We start from the raw sequence: 22,862 nt of genomic DNA, 5'->3' as shown, positions 1-22,862 counted from the left end.
TCTCGCTGGGAAGCAGACGACCTGGAACGCCTTGAGTCACAGCCTCCCCTTAGCTCACAGCACCCCCATCCCAGGTGGGAAGTGATCTGTTTCTGAGTGGCGCCCGCCTGGTACCGCGGTATGGTGACTAACATGTCCCCCCACTACCCCTGGAGGTCGCAGGGTGGGCGCGGGCCCCTTCCTGGAATGGTTTGACCTTAGGGGCTACCTCGGTTCCCTGGCAACCCAGAAGCCTAATTGGTGTACCCCTTGCTCCCCCCCCTTGTGGGTTTTCCCTGTGGGGGAGGCAGTAATAATGGGGGCCGCCATTTTGCCGTGGTTCATGACCTCTGTATTTCCATTAGTTTGTATGGGCAGCCATTTTCTGGAATTCTCCATTGAAAATGTATAGCAGCCATTTTCTTGTGGTCTGGAGCAGAACTGGAATGCAGCACATTTTTGCTATGCTTGAGGCAGAGTTGCTTGCTCTTCCTGTTTCTGTGTTACTTTTGTTTTGGCATTGACCAGGAAAGTTTCTGGGGGTCCCGTGTAGGTTTTCCTCTTCTACTCTGCTATATTTAGACATTGCTAAGGTTTTTGGTGTCACGGGGAGACCGCGTTTTTCGCGGTCTTAAAAGGACAGTGCACTAAATAAATTTGTTTGCAAATAGAGTCCCAAGATAAAATATCCCCTGCAGACCCCCCTGGAAATGACTGCGGGACCCTCTGGTTCGCAATTGCAGCCAGAGATTTTGTTTTTTCCTGCAAAGCCTGATGTCAAAGGTGCAGTTGGTTTGTTCTGGTGCTGCTAGCTGCAAACGTCCTCCATCCTCCCCTCCATCTGCAGGATCTTCAGATTCTGACAGATTTGGTTGCTGCAGATGCAGACCACCCTGAGGGGTTGGTGTCTTCACATTCTAACTGTGAAGAGGATCTGTCGTCCTCCCCTGTCACTTGAAAACGTGCCTTGGTGGAAAATTTGATAGTTTCTGTGTGGGAAACTCTTAAAATGGCTGATGAACCCACAGTGTCGTGTACGCAGATGTCTTTTGGCCCTGCAAATATCGCAAATAAGGTAAAGTATTCCCTTGTCCTGACTTGTTTAACTCTATTGTGGATGAACAATGACGACGCATTAAGCACATGCTGGTGGTGCCTAAGCATTTTGCACACCATTATCCCTTTGCGGAGGCGATGGATACCAGGTAGGCTGTCCCGCCGAATGTGGATTCTCCGGTGGCCAGGTGGAATAAAGCGACTCTGGTGCCAGTGGAAGTCGCCGACCTTTTCGGATCCTGTGGATAGACGGGTGGAATCCTTATCCCGCCATTTACATGTGGTGACGGGTCACATGTTAAAAGCTAACTTTGTGAACGTTCTCATAGCACAGACTGAAACTGAATGGGGGAAGTTGCTGAAGAGTAACTTGAAAATGACACAGCTTCCCTTTGCGGTTCTGGAACTGTTAGACCAGTTGGTCCAAGCCCTGGTGTTCATGTGGATACTGATGTCCTGACCTTATTGGTGGCCAGGACGTCAGTACTGGGGGTTATTAGACGCCTGATATGGCTAAAATGCTGGTCGGCTGACCAGGCTTTTAAAAAAGCTGTTGCTAATCTTTTTACGGGGAGAAGCTATTTGGAGCCTCTCTGGACAGGACTTGCTGTCGCAAGGGGGTGGTTGTGCCGCTTCCAGCTTCGGAACACTTTCAGGGGTTTTATTCAAACCTGTTCACCGTGACCAGAAAAGAAGGCAAGGTGCACCCCATCCTAGATTTCAAAGCCCTGAACCGCTTTGTGTGGGTACAGAGGTTTCTGATGGAGTTCATCCATACATTAGTGGACATCCCTATCTACGCTGGACACCAGTGGTTTCTTCGCTTTGCGGTAGCGGAGCAGCATGATCAATTTGTGGCGTTACCCTTTGGTCTCGCCTCTGCTCCCAGGGTGTTTACCAAGGTTCTGGCTCCGGTGTTAGCATTGCTCCGCCGGAGGGGGAATTGTGGTACTGTGGTACCTGGACAATATCCTGTTGAAGAGCGGTCTCTCATTCGGTTCTGTTGGAGAATCTGGAGGTCACTGTCTGAACATCAATTTAAAAAAACCCACATTGACTCGGGTCCTGAGACTGGAGTACCTAGGCTTGACTCTGGATTCAGCCTTTGCGTGGGTTTTCCTCCCCTCAGGACAAACTTTGAGTCATTGGATGACTCGCCTACACGATTGTCCGGTTAGGGTTCAATCAGACAACGCCATCAATCACCAGGAGGGCACCAGGAGTGTCCTGGCGGCCAAGGAGGTGGCAGAGATTCTGACTTGGGCAGAAATATTTGTTCCAGCCCTCTCTGCTGTACACATCCCAAGTGTGAAAAACTGGCAGGCGGATCACCTGAGTTGTCAGGTGTTGGGTCAAGGGGAGTGGTCCCTACACCCGGAGGTGTTTCACCTACTGTGTGTTCGGTGGAGGACCCCTGAGGTCAATCGGTTTGCCTCCCCCTCAACAAGAAGGTACAGAGATTTGTAGCCAGGTCTCGAGATCCTCTGGCCCACACCACAGACGCCCTGGTGGCTCCTTGGGGTCAGTATCAGTTGATTTATGCATTTCCCCCGTTTAAATTTCTGGCACGTCTTCTGCGCAGGATAGAGGTGGAAAACATTCCGGTGATTCTGGTGGCTCCAGACTGGCCTGATCAGTCTTGGTACACAGACCTCATAAGATTGGCCACAGTTACCCCTTGGAGGCTTCCTCTCGGGGAAGATCTGTTTCAAGGTCCGATCTTCCATCCCGCTTTACAGTCGCTGGCTTTAACAGCATGGTCGTTGAAAGTCAGATGTCAAGAGATAGGGGTCTCTGAGTCTGTAATTTCCACTCCTCTTAAAGGTTAGGAAGTCGACTTCTCAAAAGATTTATCATTGCACGTGGAAATCGTACATTTCATGGTGCGAAACGCTGAAAGTGCACCTTCGCTTGTTTTCCATCGCCAGGGTTTTGGCTTTTCTACAGAAAGGGGTTGAACAGCGGTTGGCCTTGGGTACTATCAAAGGCCAAGTTTTGGCTTTTGCTATCTATTTTCAATGCCCATTAGCCACGCACGCCCTTATCCTGACGTTTATTTAAGGTGTGTGCCATTTGGCGCCTCCGCGGCGATCCCAGTTACAGCCATGGGATCTCAATTTGGTGCTGTCTGTTCTTCAAAAGCCCCCTTCTGAGAAAATTCGGGAGATTTCGCTGCTTGCTTTGTCTCAGAAGGTTGCCCTCTTGGTGGCGATCCCTTCTGCCCGCAGAGTATCTGAATTGGCAGCGTTGTCTTGCCGTTCACCTTATCTGGTGGTTCACAGAGAAGGTGGTACTTCGACCTAATCAGTCGCTCCTTCCTAAGGTGGTTTCTGATTTTCATTTAAATGAAGACATTGTACTGCCTTCCCCTTGCCCTAAACCTCCACATCCTAAGGAGTATGCTTTGTTTGGATGTGGCCCGGGCTATTAGGGTTTACTTAGAGACCACTGCGTCTTTCAGAAAATCGGACGCTCTTTTTGTCTATGCGGATGGACCTCTTAAGTGCCTGGCTGCGTGTGCTGCAACCATTTCCAGATAGATCAGACAGATGGTGGTACAGGCCTATTCATTGAAGGGTCAGATTCTTCCTTTTCCAGTGAAGGTGAATTCTACTAGAGCGCTGAGTGCCTCCTTGGCTTTTCGCCATCAAGCGTCGGTGCTACAAGTTTGCGAGGCGGCAACTTGGTCGTCTGTGCATACCTTTACAAAATTCTACAAGGTAGATGTGCTGGCATCAGTGGATGCTTCTTTTGTCTGCAAGGTTTTGCAGGCTGCAGTTTGAGAGAACCCCCTTTTTTTGGTTTCTCTTTGAGGGTTCATTGTTTTGGGGGAGCTTCTGTTTCTGGTTGAGCTCTGTTTTACCTGGTTGGCTATGTTTGGTCATTAGGGCATTCAGGTTTTTTGTTCTGGTCAGGCTACCACCCCTCATGTTGCTGCTTTGGGACATCCCTATAGTCTATGATTAAGCAGAGCTGCGTCTGTCGAAGGATAGAGAAAACTGGATTTTTGTATGAACTTACCGTAAAATCCTTTTCTCTGAAGTTCGACAGACGCAGCACCCGCCCCTCTACTTTTGAGTTATGGGGTCTTTTTCTGTCACTGCTTGCAACACAACTCTTTGAGTATAGCAGACCCTGAGGGGTTATCCTTGCTGGGACAGCCCCTATAGGCGTGGAAAAGCCTTTGTTCCACCTAGTGCCTATTCCTAGTGGGAGGAGCATAACCCTATAGTCTGTGATTAAGCAGAGCTGCGTCTGTCGAACTTCAGAGAAAAGGATTTTACGGTAAGTGCTTACAAAAATCCATTTTTTTACCTGTGTGCAAAAATGAAAAAATATGCTCTTGCATTGAACTGGTTAAACTACTTTAATTCTCCATTAAGTTCTGTTCCATTAGGTTGGCCATAGATGGGTCATGTGGTTTTTATTATTTTTTTTTGTTCATGAACCTATTCCTCCATCCACACATTCAAGGTGGATAGAGGAAATCCTCCTTGCTGAGACATTATATTCTGACAGCAGGGGCTCTCTACCTCTCCAATACAGCCAGTGGACTGCATCCGCTGATCAGATTTCCAAAAAGCCCATTCAACAGAATGTGGCCACATACAGATTGACAATCGGGCTGTTCTTGCTTAACTGGGAAGATTTTGATCCGTCTGTGGCCAGCTTTAGTCAATGAAACTGTTTCAGAAGCCATTCTTTGATGATTTTAAACTAAAAAGCAAATCAAGTTCATAGTAGTTTTTTTTTCTTTTTGCTTTCTTTTTCCCAAATTAAACAATTTTCTCTATTGACTTTAGGTTTCTTTTACCCAACTTGGTCGAGCTCTCTTAATGGACCAGTTTTGAACAGCCATGGATCAGAGACTGACTGCATGGATGATTCTTCTAATTCAGGCACGCTTTCAAACTCTGGGGGATCTAGAAGTTCAACCCCTTCACATCACCAGCAGTCCTTTCAGCGCTCACCTGCTCACTATCCCATGTCTGATAGTCCCCACGGGTTTCCAGATCCAAGTAAGACCTCTGGTGATGGAGACTTTTATACCAGCGATGCAGAAGTAGAGGCCAAGAGGCGAATCATTTTCACAATAACAAGTGGTGGAAGCTCCTCAGGGAGGTCACCATCAAATAAACATAGTCCGTTGACCGCAACTATTCGCATGGAGAGTGGCCCAGGTCAGGATGGCAGGAGGAAAGGGAGCCGACGCAAGAGGTCCTCTGCAGGAAACTACAGCCTGGTAGTTTCCCCTAAACGTAGATCCTATCCATCATCTCTTGGACTGAGTGGCTATACTTCAGGATCTCCAATGAGTATCAACTCAATGGTAAATAATCACTGTTAAATAGTATTTTATATTGGCAATACAAGTTTGGTTATGGTTCCTTTTTAAAGGCCAAGTTCAATTGGACATTATACTCGTATTTAGGGCGTAATGTGTAACATGCTCCTGCCCACTGGGCCCCCCAGTCTCCTACCCCAGTGACATCAGGTGGGGGTGCCTGTCCCTGCACCTACTGTCACATTTCAAAATCTGCACAGCTCCGCTCACACAGCCTCATCATTCATTCACAGCAATCTGTGAATGCGAAAACTACAAGTCTCTCCCACCACAGCGTGTAGTTCTCAATCAACTGCGAGAGCACTGATGAGTACCCTTGTCCATTCACACTTCCTCCAGGAGGTGTCTGAAGGAGCCTGACATTGCACCTGCAATCTACTGATGTTCCTCTGAAAAAAAATAAATGCTCATTTTTTTTCCTGTAAGTGTATGTACATACATACACATATATTATATAATATATTCATGTATGTATATATATATACATACATACATATTAATAGTATATATATATTTTTTTTTTTTTCATTTTGCAAGAAAGTGAACTTGGCCTTTAAGGTACTGCTTGGCAGTCAACATTCTCTAGTTTCCAGGTTTGTTGTGTAATATAATTCTTTATAAGAATGCTTTTTTTCCTCAGAGTATGTATTAAAACATTGCATCAAATAAACGCCTTTTATGTCTGTCTATAATGTAAAAATTATTTGTTTTGGATGCGATTTGGGGTGGACGCAGGTACCCTTTAGGGATGGTTGGGTCTGCCTGTGGGTTCCCTCCCCCTTTCTAAAGTCCTTCAGTTGAGCTGGGCTTCACCCCTCCCCCCATGCCCTTTGTGAATGTCCCAGACCTGGTGTCTGGTGGGGGTCCCAAAGCAGAGGACGCAACAGAGACCCCTGGGTGTCTCCCCTGCCATCCACCCCTGTAATGGTCTTGGGGTGGTGTGTGTCCTGCCCTGGCGGTATGGGGTGCAGTACCTTGGTCTGGCGGGGTCCCAGTGCAGAGGGCACTGCAGAGACCCCTAGGTGCATGTCCTGCTATATTTTGCAGTGTGAGGTATAGTGCAGATGGGGGTTGTAGGGCAGAGGGCACAGCAGAGTCCCCTTAATGTATGCCCTGCCTGGTGCAATGCTAGGTACTTTTACCTGAGGGGGGTCCCTTTGCAGCAGTGCAGAAGGCGAATGGAGGTTCCTGTAACCTTGTTTTCGCCATCTCAAGCAGCCAGTGGCTATGATTGAGAAGCCCGAGGATGTCATGGCGGACAGTGTTCCTTGGTTTGGCTTGGTCTCTGGCCGGTTGCCATGTTTGTGTAGTCTGTGACGTCACGGTGGCCATTTCTTATTCATGCATTGACGGACACAGCTCCTGATCTTCTTTGACCCTTGGGTTATGCTGCTCTCCATAGGAGTAGGACTAGGCTGAAACAAATTTGATTACGCCTCTAAGGCAGTCCTAGGGGGTATACTTCCCACTTCCTGCTATAGAACTTAATTTTTTTTTTCTGTCTGGTCAGGAGTAAGGACCTGGTTCCTTGCTGGGATCTCTGGTCCTGGCATTTTTTTTTCCTTTTTAAATGGAATCTTTTTCTTTTATTATATTCTGTTCCTATGAAAACTACAATCAACTGCCTGACTGGGCAACGCACTGGATCCTAGTTCCTTACGGTCTTCCCAGTCTAGCCAGTGAACGCGACTCAACTTTAGCTCCACGCTAGGTTGGCTGCAACATAGCCCCACTGGACGGGGGCTGACCGGCGAGTGAACCCTCTCGCGAGGACGCATAGTCCTGGTCACGACCTGAGTCGCAGCAAATCCCTGACTGCAGCACCCCATTCCAAGGTGGTGCGTTGGACTGCCCGGAGTGGTGCCAACCTGGTTCCATGGTGTGGTAAGTAGTGTCCCCCCTCCCCCGGGTGGCCTTTTTGGGGTGGAAGTGAGCCCCTCCCTGGGATGGTTGAACCCTCGGGTTCTCTTCCTTCCCACATAGTGTCTCCCCTCAAAATCTCGGGATCCCCTGTGGACCATTCACCCATGCTAGCTCACCCCACCCAGGGGTGACCTACCTTAAAATTCCGTTTGGGGGGGCCGAGGTGGGAAATGCTGGCTGCCGAACATGGGTTTTTGGGGGGGGATGGTCCTGGTGGGGACTCCTGCCCGGGGCTCCTCCTTGTCCATGCATTCCTGGGGATCCCAGGAACCGCCATTTTGTTGTGGATGGCTGCTGTAAATATCGGTGGCCATGTTTGTGTAGTCCAGCGGCCATTGTCTAGTAGTTTCCCATGGAATAGAGCGGCAGCCATGTTTTTGGAGCCTTATGGGGGCTGATTGCGGCGGTGGGCTTCTAGTGTTAACTCCTGGATTTCCTCTTTCTCGCTGATCGCCGCACGGCGTTCAGCATTGGTGCTCTACTCCAGGGCTTGACAAATTTTCCTGAAATCTAGGAGCCAGCTAAAAAAGTTAGGAGCCAGTTCTTTTTTTTTAAACTAACAACCAAGCTTTATTTAATAAAACGGATACTAAATTTACACATAAATACGACTAGAACCCCACTCTCCTCTATAGCACAATTGGATGAAAACAGACTGTCTCTTTCCATCCGATGCCATCTGATCCGATCCACGGGATGGATAGAAAATAGAACCACCATCCGTCTGCTTTTGGTGGACAGGATCAGATGGCGGCAGATTACTGCTTCATAGAGGAGAATCAAGGGTCCGATCAAGTCTGCCTGAAAAACTGACAGGCGGACCTGATCAGACAGCCCGTGTGAAAGGGGCCTTCGGCTGTGGCATGGCGATGAGGGGGGAAAAAAAAAAGTATGTGTGTGTGTATATATATATATATATATATATATATGTATGTATATATATATATATATATATATATATGTATATATGTATATATGTATATGTATATATGTATATGTATATATATGTATATATATGTATGTATATATATATATATATATATATATATATATATGTATATATATGTATATATATGTATATATGTATGTGTATATATATATATATATATATATATATATATATATATATATATATATATATATATATATATATATATATATATATATATATTATAGAGAGAGATAGATATAGATATATATATATATAGATAGATAGAGATAGATTTTTTTTTTAATAATTGGAAAAATAATTTTTTTTATTTTTTTTAATAATTAAAAAAAAAAGAAAAAAATATATATATTTTTTTTTTTTACATTTAAAAAATAAATTAAATAAATAATAATAACCACACTCCCTGTCAAAGGTAACTAACTGGACAGGGAGATGGTAATGAATTGAGAACAAAAAGGCAGTGGAAACAGTCATTACAACAGTCATTACTCCCGGCCTCCACAAGAGGGCGCCAGTTCCCCATTGGAAGCCTGTCATCTCAAGTAGGCCGAAAAGCCGGGGCCTCAATTTTCGGACGGCCCGGAAGTCCGTGCACTCCGTGCGCGGAAGTCCGGGCAAAAATGACAGGACACCTTCTGCAGGGCACCCCCAGGCGCCAGGTCGCTAATTCTAGTCGCAAATGCGACCTGGCGCCCGGGGATTGTCGACCCCTGCTCTACTCTGTACCTGACCGATGGTGGTGAGTCCCTGTGGGTGCAAAACGGCTCTCCCTGCCCCTGCTATAGCAGCAACTGGGTGTGCTGGGACCTGTGGTGCTGCTATTGCGGCAGTGGGGGGGTTACTTAGCAGTGTTTTCTTCTTTTGCTTGTGTGGCTCCCTGGGTTATATGTCAGAATATAATAAGCAATATATGTCGGTCATCAGCATTTTCTCTGCTTTGCCGTGGGCGAGAAGCATTATCAATTCGTGGTGTAACTCTTTGGTCTCCAGCTTCTCGAGTGTTCACAAAAGGTTTGGACCTAGTGTTAGAACTGTTGCGACAGCCGGGGATTGCGGTGCTGGGGTACCTGAATAATCTGCGAGCAGATTCTCCGACTGCTCTACAGGACAACCTGGACTCTGCAGGAGTTCGGTTAGACTTATTTTCCAGATGTTTGCTCCGGTTCCGTCCACCAAGTTGGACTATCTGGGTCTGACTCTAGACTCTGCCTCAGCCAGGGTGTTTCTTCCACTGGACAAGCTCCAAAAGTTGCGGGATTCCATTCGACTTCTGTTGTCCAGCAGTCTGTCCTCTCTCAGGACTAGCATGCGGGTGCTGGGCATGATGGTGTCTACCTTCGAGGCAGTTCTGTTTGCACAGTTCCACACGAGACCTCTGCAGAGAGAGATTCTTGCTAAGTGGGACAAGAATCCACAGTCTCTAGACAATCTGATCCTGCTGAACCGAAGTACGAGAGGGTCCCTGATTTGGTGGCTTCGCTTTCCGGCTCTTCGACAGGGAAAATACTTCCTTCCCCTGTACTGGACGGTGGTCACCACGGATGCCAGCCTGTCCCTGTGGGGAGGTGTTTTGGGCACGGAATGTGCTCAGGGGATTTGGACTCTTGAGGAGTCCAGACTACCGATCAACGTATTAGAACGTCGGGCGATCAGACTTCATCTGGCTCATTGGACGTTTTGTTTTCAGGGGTGTCCGGTACGGATTCAGTCGGACAATGCCACCGCCGTGGCACATGTAAATCACCAAGGGGGCACAAAAAGTGTCCTTGCTGCTCGAGAAGTAGTCGCCATTCTAAAGTGGGCAGAACGTTTCGTTCCAGCCCTCTCTGCTTTGCATAATCCAGGGGTGGAAAATTGTCAGGTGAGTTACCTCAGTCGACAGGCCTTTGACCAAGGGGAGTGATCTCTCCATCCGGAAGTTTCATCAACAGAGAGCAGCAGAGGTTCGTGTTGGGGTCACAGGATCCTCTAGCCAACGCCACAGACTCACTGGTGACCCCTTGGGCCAATACAGTCTCGTGTACACCTTTCCCTCTCTCAAACTTCTGCCGAGACTTCTGCGGGGGATAGAGGCAGAAGGAATTCCAGTCCTTGTGGCCCCAGACTGGCCTCGCTGGTCTCGGTACGCAGATCTGGTACAGCTGGTCGCCGTTGTCTCTTGGCGACTCCCTCTCAGAGAAAACCTGTTTGCCCAAGGGCCAATCTTCCATCCTGCTTTAGTCTCTGGATTTAATGGCTTGGCTGTTGAAAGCCAGGTGGTAGTCTGACTCGGATGATTCCCACGCTGTTGAAGGCTTTTGAAAAATCTACCTCTAGAAAGATATACAATCGCGTCTGGAAGTCGTACATTGCATGGTGTGTCTCTGGGGATTTCTCCCTGTTCCTTTTCGGTGGCTCCAATTTTGTAGTTCCTCATAAGGTGTGGAATAGCGCCTGGCTTTGGGTACCATCAAGGGCCAGGTTTCGGCCTTAGGGATTTTTCTTTCAACGTCCTTTGGCTACGCGTTTCTTGGTTCACACTTTTGTTCAGGGGCTTCACCACTTGGCTCCACCTGTGCAGTATCCGTTGCCTCCGTGGGACCTCAATTTGGTACTGTTGGTTCTTCCGAAACCACCTTTTGAAAATATTTTTGAGATTCCTCTGCTTACATTTTCCCAGAGGGTAGCCTTTTTGGTGGGGAATATTTCCGCATGCAGGGTGTTCGAGCTGGCAGCTTTGTCTTGTCATTCACCTTTTTTGGTTTTTCACAGAGATAAAGTGGTTCTTCACCCTTGTCAGTCGTTTCTTTTTAAGGTTGTCTCTGGTTTCCATCTAAATGAAGACATTGTGTTGCCTTCCCTGTGTCCTAAGCATTGGGGATGCACCGAAATGAAAATTCTGGGCCGAAACCGAAAATGCAGGATGCCCTTGGCCGGAAACCGAAAATTACTTTTTTCCCCTAAATTATTTTAAAATAGAACAGGGGCATACACCACAAACAGGCAGCAACATACACCTGTCGCTGCCACCCTGTCAAAGTATTTGTACTGTGACTGGTTGGCAAGTGGTTAATTTAATTACCAATGGTATTTGTATTATGCAGCATGAGGGGGTTAATGTATTGCCACTGCTGGTCACTGATGCATTAGTGACAGACCAGTGGCAGTTAATTAATCCCTTTGTGCTGCATTAGGGCAACCAGTATCAGTGTTAATTAACACTGGTTGCACGGATACTGGTTGCACTAATGCAGCACAAAGGGGTTAATTAACTGCCACTGGCCGGTCACTAATGCATCAGTGACCAGCAGTGGCAATACATTAACCCCCTCATGCTGCATAATTGGTAACCTCGCCTCAGCGTCGTCCCTCCCCCCGCCTCGGCGTCCCTCCCCATCCCAATGATGCAATCTCCTTACTCTCAGTTCCTCCTGTGTCCTTCCTTTCAAAAGACGCCCCTCTGGCTGGCGGCCCGCCTCCCGGTGATGTCACTACTACTACTACGATGTGCATAAATGAATGATTTTTTTTTTTTTCTGCCTAGTGTCCTACTTCTGTAGGGACAGCATAACCCAATGGTCAAGAAGATTCTGGAGCTGTGTCAGTCAATGAACATTCGATAAAAGGATTTTACTGTAAGACAAAAATCCAATTTTTTTTTTTTTTAATGTCCATTGAAGGACTCAGGAAGTCTTGTACTGTCAGGTTATACTGCCTTCTACTGCAGGATTTGACACACAATTGTAGACCCCTTTACTTCCAGCTTACCTTAGTTTTGGCTGTTGTACTAGGAAGATGAGTATCTTTTCTTTAACGCTGAGAAAAGCAGAACTCTTTGCTAGCTGTTTTTTCTACAATCACAGTGCTGCTGTGCTGGTCTCTATGAGCGACTATGAAGATCAGCCTTTCCTCAAGCTTAAATGTACTCAGACGCCTTTTGGTTTAGACATTGCAGGGCTAACCTGGAATGTGACCTTTGGGCACGGGGTGCTGGGATGTGATGCTTTCAGGTCTTTCATGCACTGGTAAAAGTTAGCCACTGAGCATTTTCCTTGTTTGTGTGTAAGCCATTTGGGCTGACCACCGGAAGCTATGTATAAGGTGTTAACACTGAGGGATTGAATGCTGATGTCATCTGCTGGGTGGAGTGCATGTGCTCTGCAGCCTTTCCAGCATTTATCATTGAAGCTGCTGCTTCAGCTTGCAAAAGCCACATAGAACTCATAGACTTTTAATCAGCTTTTACTGCTTGCCAGCTCCGAGGTCATCCTAGGCTGCCTGATCCTACCTCTTCTCCCAGCGGTTGGGTTTGTGGGTATCTGAGGCTCGCCTTGTACCCATAGCCAAGTTGCCTTGTGATGTAATACAGTATCTCACAAAAGTGAGTACACCCCTGACATTTTTGTAAATATTTTATTATATCTTTTCATGTGACCACACTGAAGAAATTACTTTGCTACAATGTAAAGTAGTGAGTGTACAGCTTGTATAACAGTGTAAATTTGCTGTCCCCTCAAAATAACACACAGCCATTAATGTCTAAACCGCTGGCAACAAAAGTTAGTACACCCCTAAGTGAAAATGTCCAAATTGGACCCAAAGTGTCAATATTTTATGTGGCCACCATTATTTTCTAGCACTGCCTTAACCCTCTTGAGCATCGAGTTCACTAGAGCTTCACAGGTTGCAACTGGAGTCCTCTTCTACTCCTCCATGATGACATCACGGAGCTGGTGGATGTTAGAGACCTTGCGCTCCTCCACCTTCCGTTTGCGGATATCCCACAGATGCTCAATAGGGTTGAGGTCTGGAGATATGCTTGGCCAGTCCATCACTCATTTTACCCTCAGCTTCTTTAGCAAGGCATTGTTTGTCTTGAAGGTGTGTTTGGGGTCCTTATGTTGGAATACTGCCCTGCGGCCCAGTCTCCAAAGGGAGGGAGATCATGTTCTGCTTCAGTATGTCACAGTACATGTTGGCATTCATGGCTCCCTCAGTGAACTGTAGCTCCCGAGTGACGGCAGCACTCATGCAGCCCCAGACCATGACACTCCCACCACCATGCTTGACTGTAAGCAGGACACAATTTTCTTTGTTCTCCTCACCTGGTTGCTACCACACACGCCTGACACCATCTGAACCAAATAAGTTTCTTGGTCTCATCAGACCACAGGACTTTGTTCCAGTAATCCATGTCTAAAGCCCCGTACACACACAGATCGTCGTCATACAAACGTCGGCGGACGAAAGATCTGCCGATTGTACGCGTGTTAGTATGGTGCCTCCGACAGCTGTCTGCACACAATCCGCGGACAAGAGTCTTTCTTGCAAACATGAAAATTTTTGTCTGCAGACACCAGAACGGACGATTGTTCGCCTGTCAGTACAGAAATCAGCCGACAGACCGCAGATTTGCAAGACTGGGCATGCTCAGAAAATAAAAAACACAGTCAGTCAGCTGAAGTCTGCGGACAAAATTCTTGTGCTGTCCTTGTGCTGTCTTTGCACTTTTCAACAGACACCGACATCCCGGGGAGAAAAGACGAACATTTGTATGACGACGATCTGTGTGTGTGTACGGGGCTTTAGTCTGCTTGTCTTCAGCAAACTGTTTGCGGGCTTTCTTGTGCATCATCTTTAGAAGAGGTTTCCTTCTGGGACAACAGCCACGCATACCAGTTTGATGCAGTGTGTGGCGTTTGGTCTGAGCACTGACCGGCTGACCCCCCCACCCCTTCAACCTCTGCCGCAATGCTGGCAGCACCCGTATGTCTATTTCCCAAAGACAACCTCCTGGATATGACGCTGAGCATGTGCACTCAACTTCTTTGGTCGACCATGGTGATGCTTGTTCTGAGTGGAACCTGTCCTGTTAAACCGCTGTATGGTCTTGGCCACCGTGCTACAGCTCAGTTTCACGGTCTTGGCAATCTTCTTATAGCCTAGGCCATCTCTATGTACAGCAACAATTCTTTTTTTCAGATCCTCAGAGTTCTTTGCCATCAGGTGCCATATTGAACTTTCAGTGACCAGTATGAGATAGTGAGAGCGATAACACCAAATTTAACATACCTGCTCCCCATTGACACCTTGTAACACTAACGAGTCACATGACACCGGCGAGGGAAAATGGCTAAAAGGCACAATTTGGATATTATAATATAGGCGTTTACTCACTTTTGTTGCCAGCGGTTTAGACATTAATGGCTGTGTTGTTGTTTTGTGGGGACAGCAAATTTACACTGTTATAAAAGCTGTACACTCACTATGTTACATTGTAGCACAGTATGACAGTGGAGCCACTAGGAAGATGACTATGGCTGTCCACATGGCGTTGGCGGGGTTTCCACCCCAGTTCCTTGGAGTGATTGAGCTGAGGGTGGCCAGGACGCATTCTGTCTTTTCATAGTCTTAGCCTTTTTACTACATTACACAGCCATAGGTAAGATGTCATATGGCAAACCTCTAGTGCATTTTTTTATATAATTTATTCACAATTCACTTTGTATTTTTCATTTTTTGGGCTCTTTTTTTTTTTCTTTTATTATTGAAATTTTTCTTTTCCACGGTTCACCTTGAGTCGTCTCCTATTCTTGCATTTGGCACTCCTTACTCACTCTGTTATCACCTTACACCATTTGGGTTTTCTTCTTTATTCCTTCTACACAATGGAATATTCCTTGGCTTTGTACAGCACACCTCACCATATACCTTTTCACTTGTTTGTTTATATATATTTATATATATATATATATATATATATATATATATATATATATATAATGTGTGTGTGTGTGTCTTTTTTTTTTTGTTTATTTTGTTAGGATCTGTGATGATATTTGTGTATTCTAACTATTATACTATATTTTTACAATATGATCTTTGTTGGGATTACAATTCTAATATTTAATTTGTTTCAAGAGATTGTTGTATACACCTACATCTATGCGGTCCGGAGGAAGATATTTGCGAAACGCGTTGACCAACCTGAGATCAGACATGGACACATGTATTCACGTATCTAGTATATGGATTTTTTCATTGCCTTGTCTGTTACTCGAACATTAGGTGTATACGATGCAATATTTTTAGGAGATTCTCGCTCATAGTATACTTTGTACCTTGTATGCGAGTTGTGCCTAATTATTTAGAGCCCTTTCTCTTTTTTTTTTTTTTTTTTTTGGAATACCCTCTGTTTTAGATGATTATCCAATAAAATTGTATTTTATCAAAACTTACTATTGAATATATGTCTCATGTTGTGCCCTAAAAGTCCACATTCATGGTACAGAGGCTCTTGTCTTAACAGTACCTGCTGTATATATTCTTATTAGGATGTTGGTGTGGTCAGGAAAGCTTCATTCCAGCCTTCTCCGCCGTAAGCATTCCAGGTGTGGAAAATTGTCAGGCAAACTATCTCCTTGGACCAAGGGAAGTGATCCTTTCATCCGGCAGTGTTTCATCTAATATGTCTGTGATGGGGCACCCCCGAGGTGGACCTGTTGGGGTCTCGACTCAACAGAAAGGTACCGAGGTTTGTGGCAAGGTCACAGGATCCTCTGGCGGAAGCCACAGACGCTCTGGTGGCTCAGTTGGGCCAGTAGCACCATCCCTCCTCTCAAGCTTCTTCCACAGGTTCTGCGCAGGATTGAGGCCAAAAGAATTCCGGTCATTCTGGTAGCCCCGGACTGGCCTCACCAGTCTTGGTATGAATGAGGTCTCCCCTTCCACCATGGGAGCTCTCCATTCTCCAGCAGCTTCCTTTTCAAAATATTCAGGAGATCCCCCTGCTTACGCTGTCTCAGAAGCTGGCTTTTTTGGTGGCTAGCACCTCTGTTCGTAAGATGTCGGAACTAGCGGTGTTGTCTTGTCGTACCCCCCTACTTGGTGGTTCACAAAGATAAGGTGTTTCTTCGTCTATGCTTGTCGTTTCCACATAATGTTGTCTCTGACTTCCATTTGAATGAAGACATTGTGTTGCCTTCTTTGTGTCCCATACCAAGGCATTTATGTTGCATGCCCTGGATATGGTTCGGGTGATTGGGGTGTATCTGGCAGCCACAGAGTCTTTCCAGAGGTCAGACTCACTGTTTTGTGAGCACGGACGGGCCAAGAAAAGGACTGTCTGCTTCTCCTGCGACCATTTCCAGATGGATCAGACAGACAGTGACTTTCCCTGTAATTGCGCACTCTACTCGGGCGCTTAGTGCTTCTTGGGCCTTCTGTCATCAGGCGTCAGTGGCGCAGGTTTGCAAGGCGGCCACTTGATTGTCGGTGCACTTTCACTTTAACTGTTCCTTCTTTGGGGGTGTGTTCAGGTTTAGCTCCTGTTACCTGGTTTGCTTCTTTTGTATAGTCTTGGGTTTTTTGTCCCACCCTCATGTTTTTGGCAGTGCTTGGGGACATTCCTGTGGTTCTGAATATGGAGCGCTGTGTCAGTCAATGAACAAAAGAGAAAATAGGATTTCTCTATCGTTTATTGATGGATGCAGTCTCTGATCCATATCAGTAGGTTATGCTGCCCCCTACAGGAATAGTACACTAGGCAGAAAGAAGTTCTGAGCAGTCCCGGGGGAATACCCTCTCTTCCTGCATGGGATGTCAGTTTTAATCTGCCTAGTCAGGAGTAAAGTTCTAATTCCTTGCTGGGATCTCTGGTCCTAGCAAAATTTTTTTTTTTTTTTTTTTTCTAGATAATTTTTTAGTTCACTTTTTTCTCCGGATTTTTTCCTGTGAGATCTACAAACAACTATGGTGTACGTTTAGTAACCGAGGTTAATTCTTGCATTATCACCATTCTAACACTAACACTGCCGATTTTTATTGCTACTTTGAGGCTGTTTAGTAAACAGTGTTGTAACTCCAGGTCTGTGATAAGCGGTGTTGGCTAGCAGCGTGTTAGCATTGTGTTAGAGAGTGAAAGGAATGTGGGGAAGGTCTAACTAGCTGCACAGCAGCCATCCTTTGTGGGAAAACCTATGATCCACAGTAAAGGAATATTTTTTATTTTTCAACAGCTCTGGGAAATAATCAAACACATGCAAAAGCACATACACATGCTGACTAATATAAAGTATAAATTTACATATATGCTTTTTTTTAAACTTTTATTCCTCTACCATCTTCCACCCTAAAGGATCATAAGTTAATCCTCCGAACCGAGTTATGGGGTAAAATATATATAAAAAAAAAAAATTAAAACCTATACACACCTTTATTAAAAAAAATAAAGATATATTTTTTTAATATTACCCTGCCATCCCTTCCACCTGAGCAAACTTCATTAATTTCCAGACACATTTATTTTTCTCTTTTGAAATGCCCACACATGAATCAGACAGAAATTTACTGTGCATTCCTATGTGATTCAGACTGCATGCAAAATGTGCTCCATTTGCGATCTGCAGCGGGTGTCAATAGAAAGGTAATGACACCCCAAATGCAGGTTGCAAACCCATTGCATTTTCCCACACCTGCCCGCACTGGACTGCATAGTACAAAAAATCCGGTTACAGTGTGGTTTAAAAAGTAGTGAATGCACTACATTTGGTGCAGCATGGTGTGATTTTAGCCCATTCAAAATGTATTGACTGAAATCGCACTGCATATTACCACATGTAAATCGTACAGGAATGCACAGCTCGTTTCTGTGCGATGCTTGTGTAGGCATAGTATGAACCGGCCCTGAATGGACTAAAATCACACTACGCTGCACCAAAAGTAGTGCATGCACTACTTTTTAAACCGCACTGTAACTAGATCGGATGGTACAAAAGTAACGTGATCGGGTGCGGGCAAACGCACTGAATTTTCAACCTGCATTTGGGGTGTCGTTACCTTTCTATTGACACCCACTGCAGATCGCAAATGGAGTGCATTTTTCATGCGTTCTGATTGCACAGGAACTCTTAGTGCATTTCTGTGTGATTCATGCGCTGGCATGTGTTAACCGGCCCTTAGGAAAAGTACATATCGATCCTATGTGTCAGCTGCCAAGCATCAGACATGCTAAGGCGTACATTTTTTTTTTTTTTTTTTTCAACCACTGAGTTGGAACGCAAAAATGACTTGATTCACCCATTCACACACCCAAATTATGTGGATGGGGGAATCCTTTCCACTAAGCTATTTTGTTCTGAAGGCAGGGATACTTCCCCCTCTGTCAGAATACTGATCCATACTGCAGGCTATACCTGGCAGCACTAATTGATCGGGGAAAAAACAGACAGGCTAGTTGTACAGAAGTGGATCTACCACTCGACTTCTGTACAACCAGGCTTCCCATACATTGATGGAATTTCAGTCGGAATCAGCCAAAATTTCGATCAATATCTTAAGCCAGTTTTTACATGGGTCTCATGCAGTAGGAAATATGCACCTCTGTCATTGAGGTCTACTGCTCTTCTTTCTCAGTATAATGTCCCCTCTGCTCTGCCATTATATATGCATGATATGTGAGTGCTGCAGACTCAGGGTTCTAGGTGAACACATACCCTGCTGTCTACAATAGTGTTATCCTGAAGCACTTACTGAAGGCTTTAACACCTGCTCTGACAAGGTGTTAAATCCCCTGGATTTAACACCAAGTTTCCACTGGTTTTAAGACTCTTCTAAGCTAACACGAGTTTCTAAATGGTTACATTCCTATACTAACACTGTAGTTATCACAGAGACAACACCGTAAGGAGAAGAGATGTGATATTTGATTCCTACCTTAGTTAACCACTTAAGCCCCGGAGGATTTGGCTGCTAAAAGACCAGGGTTTTTTTTGCGATTTTTTACTGCGTGATTTTAACGGACAATTGCGCGGTCGTGCAACGCTGTACCTAAACGAATTTGACGTCCTTTTTTTCCCACAAACAGAGCTTTCTTTTGGTGGTATTTGATCACCTGTGCGATTTTTTGATCATGCGCTATAAACAAAAAAAGAGCGTAAATTTTGCAAAAAAAACAATATTTTTCAAATTTTTTTTATATGAAATTCCCCCAAAAAAATGTAAAAATCAAAATTTTTTAACATTTTCGGCCAATTTGTTTTATGCTACATATGTTTGGTAAAAAAAAAATCGCAAAAAGCGTATTTTGATTGGTTTGCGCAAAAGTTATCGCGTTTACTAACAAAGGGAAAGATTTTGGTCATTTTTGGTGTTTTTTTTTTAACGCGTAATGGCGGCGATCTGCGATTTTTTTTTTTTCGGTACTGCGACATTGCGGCGGACAGATCGGACCCTTGACTGACATTTTTGACACTTTTGGGGGTACCAGTGACATTACTGCAGTAATCAGTGCTATACATATGCACTGTTACTGCAAAAATGACACTGGCAGGGAAGGGGTTAACTGTATTGGAGAGGGAGGGGTTAAATGTGTCCTAGGGGCGTGATTCTAACTGTATAGGGACATGGCTATTGGTGTAAAAACAAAGATCAACGGTCCTACATAGAACCGTCTGATCTTCATTTTTACACCAGGGAGAATGACGGGCGGCTTGTTTACATAAGCCGCTCCGCCTTTCTCCCTTCACCGGAGCGATCGTAGTGTGACCGGCGGACATCGGGTCCGCCGGTCACACGCACTGACTTGTCAGTGAACGAGCCGCAGTGGGCGCGCGCCCGCACGCAATTGGCTCTCAAGTCAGTGACAGGCGAGTGACGTATCCATACGTCACTCTGCCTGGCCGGGGCTGACCGCCGCAGTATATATTCGTGCTGCAGTCGGCAACCGGTTAACATGGTTTACTAAACACGTCTTGGGGAAATGCTACCCTGATTCACTGTGATAAAGCTTAACGCCGGTTACTAAACATACACCATATGCCGGATCTGGGCGACGGGCTGGATGTATAGATCCAGTGGTTACCCCAGCCAGCCAAGGAGCGCGCGCAGGCCATAGCTCCGCGCTGGGTCGGCCACGACATACAGACTGGCCTCATGAGTTAAACATCTCACCAGGTCGCATACGACTGGTTTTAGGCACTCCTACTTGGCTAACAGCCCCCCCCCCACTTCGGCAGAGAGGGGTTCTCTCAGGAAATGGCGCCCGCCTCTTCCTGTATGGTGAGTTTTGGGGTGGACGCGAGCCCCTCCCTGGGACGGCCGGACCCTCACATTCCTGGTCTCCCCTCTGTCCTGTTAAGCACCCCCCTTCTACCTGCCCCCTGCCCCTCCCCTCACTGCTGGGGGCTATTGGGACTACTCCTGGGGGCTGGGACCACGCTTCAGGCCAGATGTGGAGGCAAGGTGTGCGCTGTTGGCACCAGACGAACGATCGTGCGGTGGGGGTCTCTGCCTTTTACTCCAGGGCCATCTTCCAATCAATCCCGTTCTGGAGTATGTGGTGTCCCCACGAGAGTCGATGGGCGGAGGGGGGCCTCGATCGGGCCCTCCAGGGCTGGATGGTGCAGTAGGGCTGGCAGGGGGTCCTGTTGCTGCGCTGGGCCGCCATTTTGTTGTAGCACTATCTGTATTTGTAGCAGCGGCCATCTTGGGGGGGGGGTTCGGCCAGTTTGGGTGTGCCTGGAGGCGTTTTTCCTGGGAGAGGAGCCCCTATCTCAGCCCGGGAAGCTTCTGGCTCAGGTTTCCTTTCATGAGTCACCGCTGCCACGTGCAGACCTCCTGGAAGTTTGCTGCATTCCAAGGACAGGGAGTTGTTGGGGGCTTCTCTCTCTCTCTCCGTAGGGCAGGCCTGACCTCCGGGGGGGAGCACTGTGGGGACATTCCCTTTTTCATACACTACAAAAAAAAATGTTTTCTGTCATTTTCCTCAAATTTGTTGGTGGGTTCTATTAGTGCAACATGGACCCCTCAGACCATGTGTCCCCACCTGATCCCCTCACGGAGGCCGCAAGGACTGCTGCGATTTCAGCGGTCCTGGAAGCTTTTGTGTCCCGGGTGGAGGTGGCCTTTAGAGGGTGGGGTGTGCAGAAACAACCCCCTACTACCCCTGCCTTCTCTAATGTCTCGGACTCTGAGTCTGACCCAGCCACCACAGACACGGGTACCCAGCGTCATGCCTCCTCTGATAGTGAGGATGGGCTTTCTGCCTCTTCTGCTGCGCAGGAAAAGGCATAGGTGGGGACACTGGTTGTTTCGGTGCGCGAAACCCTAAAATTGGAGGATGCGGCTGTCGTTGCTCCTGGGGCCCGGGTTGCGTTCGGCACCCATAAGCCTCCGAAGGTGGATAAGTCTTTTCCTTTCCCCACTTATTTTGCTGGCCTGCTCGCCAAAGAATGGGAGCGGCGGACACATTCTCCCGGGGTCTCTAGGCGGTTTACCAGGCGCTACCCTTTTGAGGAGTCTCTGGTGAAGAAGTTGTCAGTGCCACCTAAGGTGGATCCCCCGGTCTACAGACTTAACAAGGCTACCGTGATTGCGGGGGAAGATTCCCCGTCCTTTAAGGACCCAGAGGATAGGAAGGTGGAGGCTGTGGCCTGCAACATGTACGCTATGGCGGGGACTGCACTACGGCCTGTCTTTGCTTTGGCCTTTGTCATCCAAACAGTGACTGAATGGGCGAAAATGCTACGCCGTGACGTGGAGGGCCAGTCTGTCCCTCCTGAATTTGGGGAACTGTTGGACCAGATGGTGCAGGTGCTGCAGTATGCTTGCGATGCTACGCTGGACATTGCTTCCCTTTTGAGTCATATGTCGTTTTCCGCAGTGGTCACGAGGCATATGCTCTGGCTGAAGTGTTGGTCTGCGGATCAGGCTTCTAAGAAGGCCTTGATGGACCTCCCCTTTCAGGGGGACCGTCTGTTTGGGGCTACCCTGGACGACATTATTAAAGGTGTTACGGAGGAAAAGAGTACCTTTCTCCCACAGGCTTCCAGGGGTAGGGACTCTCGCCGTAGGTGGGGTCCGTCCTTTTCGGCTCACAAAGTATTCTCGTCCCTTGGGGGCAGCCGATAAGGCTAAGCCCTTCAAGGCTCCCTCAGGTGCTTCCAAGCATCCCTGGTCTGGCAAACAGAAGTCCGGTTCCGCCAGACCTGCGGACAAGGCCCAGTCGGCCTGAAGGTGCGCCCTCACTCGTGACTGGGGTGGGGGGACGACTTTGCTGGTTCTCGGACGTGTGGCTGGCCTGGATGCCAGACAAATGTGTCCGGGAGGTTGTGCGGTCCGGATACAAGATCGAGTTTCGATCCGTTTTCCCCTTCCAATTTCCGACTATCCCCGGATCGCTTTGCGAGCGCTCTATGGGGCAGTGCAGGACTTGCTACAGCAAGGAGTGATAATTGTCTGTTCCGCACAAGGAACGCTTTCACAGGTTTTTTCCAACCTGTTCACAGTTCCCAAGAAGGAGGGCAAGGTTATGCCGATCTTGGACTTAAAGGCTCTGAATGTGTTCGTGCGTGCTCAACAGTTCGAGATGGAATCTATTCACACGGTGGTGGCCTCCCTACATCAGGGGGACTTCCTGGCCTCAATAGACATCAAGGATGCCTATCTTTACATTCCAATCTGTGCTGCTCACCAATAGTTTCTCAATTTTGCCATGGGAGAAGATCACGATCAGTTTGTGGCATTACCCTTTGGTCTCGCCTCTGCTCCTCGGGTCTTCACAAAGGTGTTGGCCCCGGTTCTGGCACTGTTGTGACAGCGGGGGATATCGGTCCTGGACGATCTGATTCT

The 22,862-nt window shown here is 47.0% G+C and overlaps 1 protein-coding gene across 2 annotated transcripts in view; it reads left to right on the top strand.

Annotated features, from left to right (window-relative positions):
• Positions 1–22,862, top strand: part of DOT1L (DOT1 like histone lysine methyltransferase) — a 352,682-nt gene that overhangs the window by 310,909 nt on the left and 18,911 nt on the right. For both annotated transcript variants that reach the window (XM_082247290.1, XM_082247289.1), the window contains exon 24: positions 4,839–5,365. In XM_082247290.1, coding sequence (XP_082103416.1) covers positions 4,839–5,365 — 527 coding nt within the window. The remainder of the gene's footprint in view (positions 1–4,838; positions 5,366–22,862) is intronic.

This window comes from Pelophylax lessonae (assembly GCF_965119305.1).
Source record: "Pelophylax lessonae genome assembly, chromosome: 1".
Classification (NCBI taxonomy): Eukaryota; Metazoa; Chordata; class Amphibia; order Anura; family Ranidae; genus Pelophylax; species Pelophylax lessonae.
This window is presented reverse-complemented; position numbering and strand designations above follow the sequence as displayed.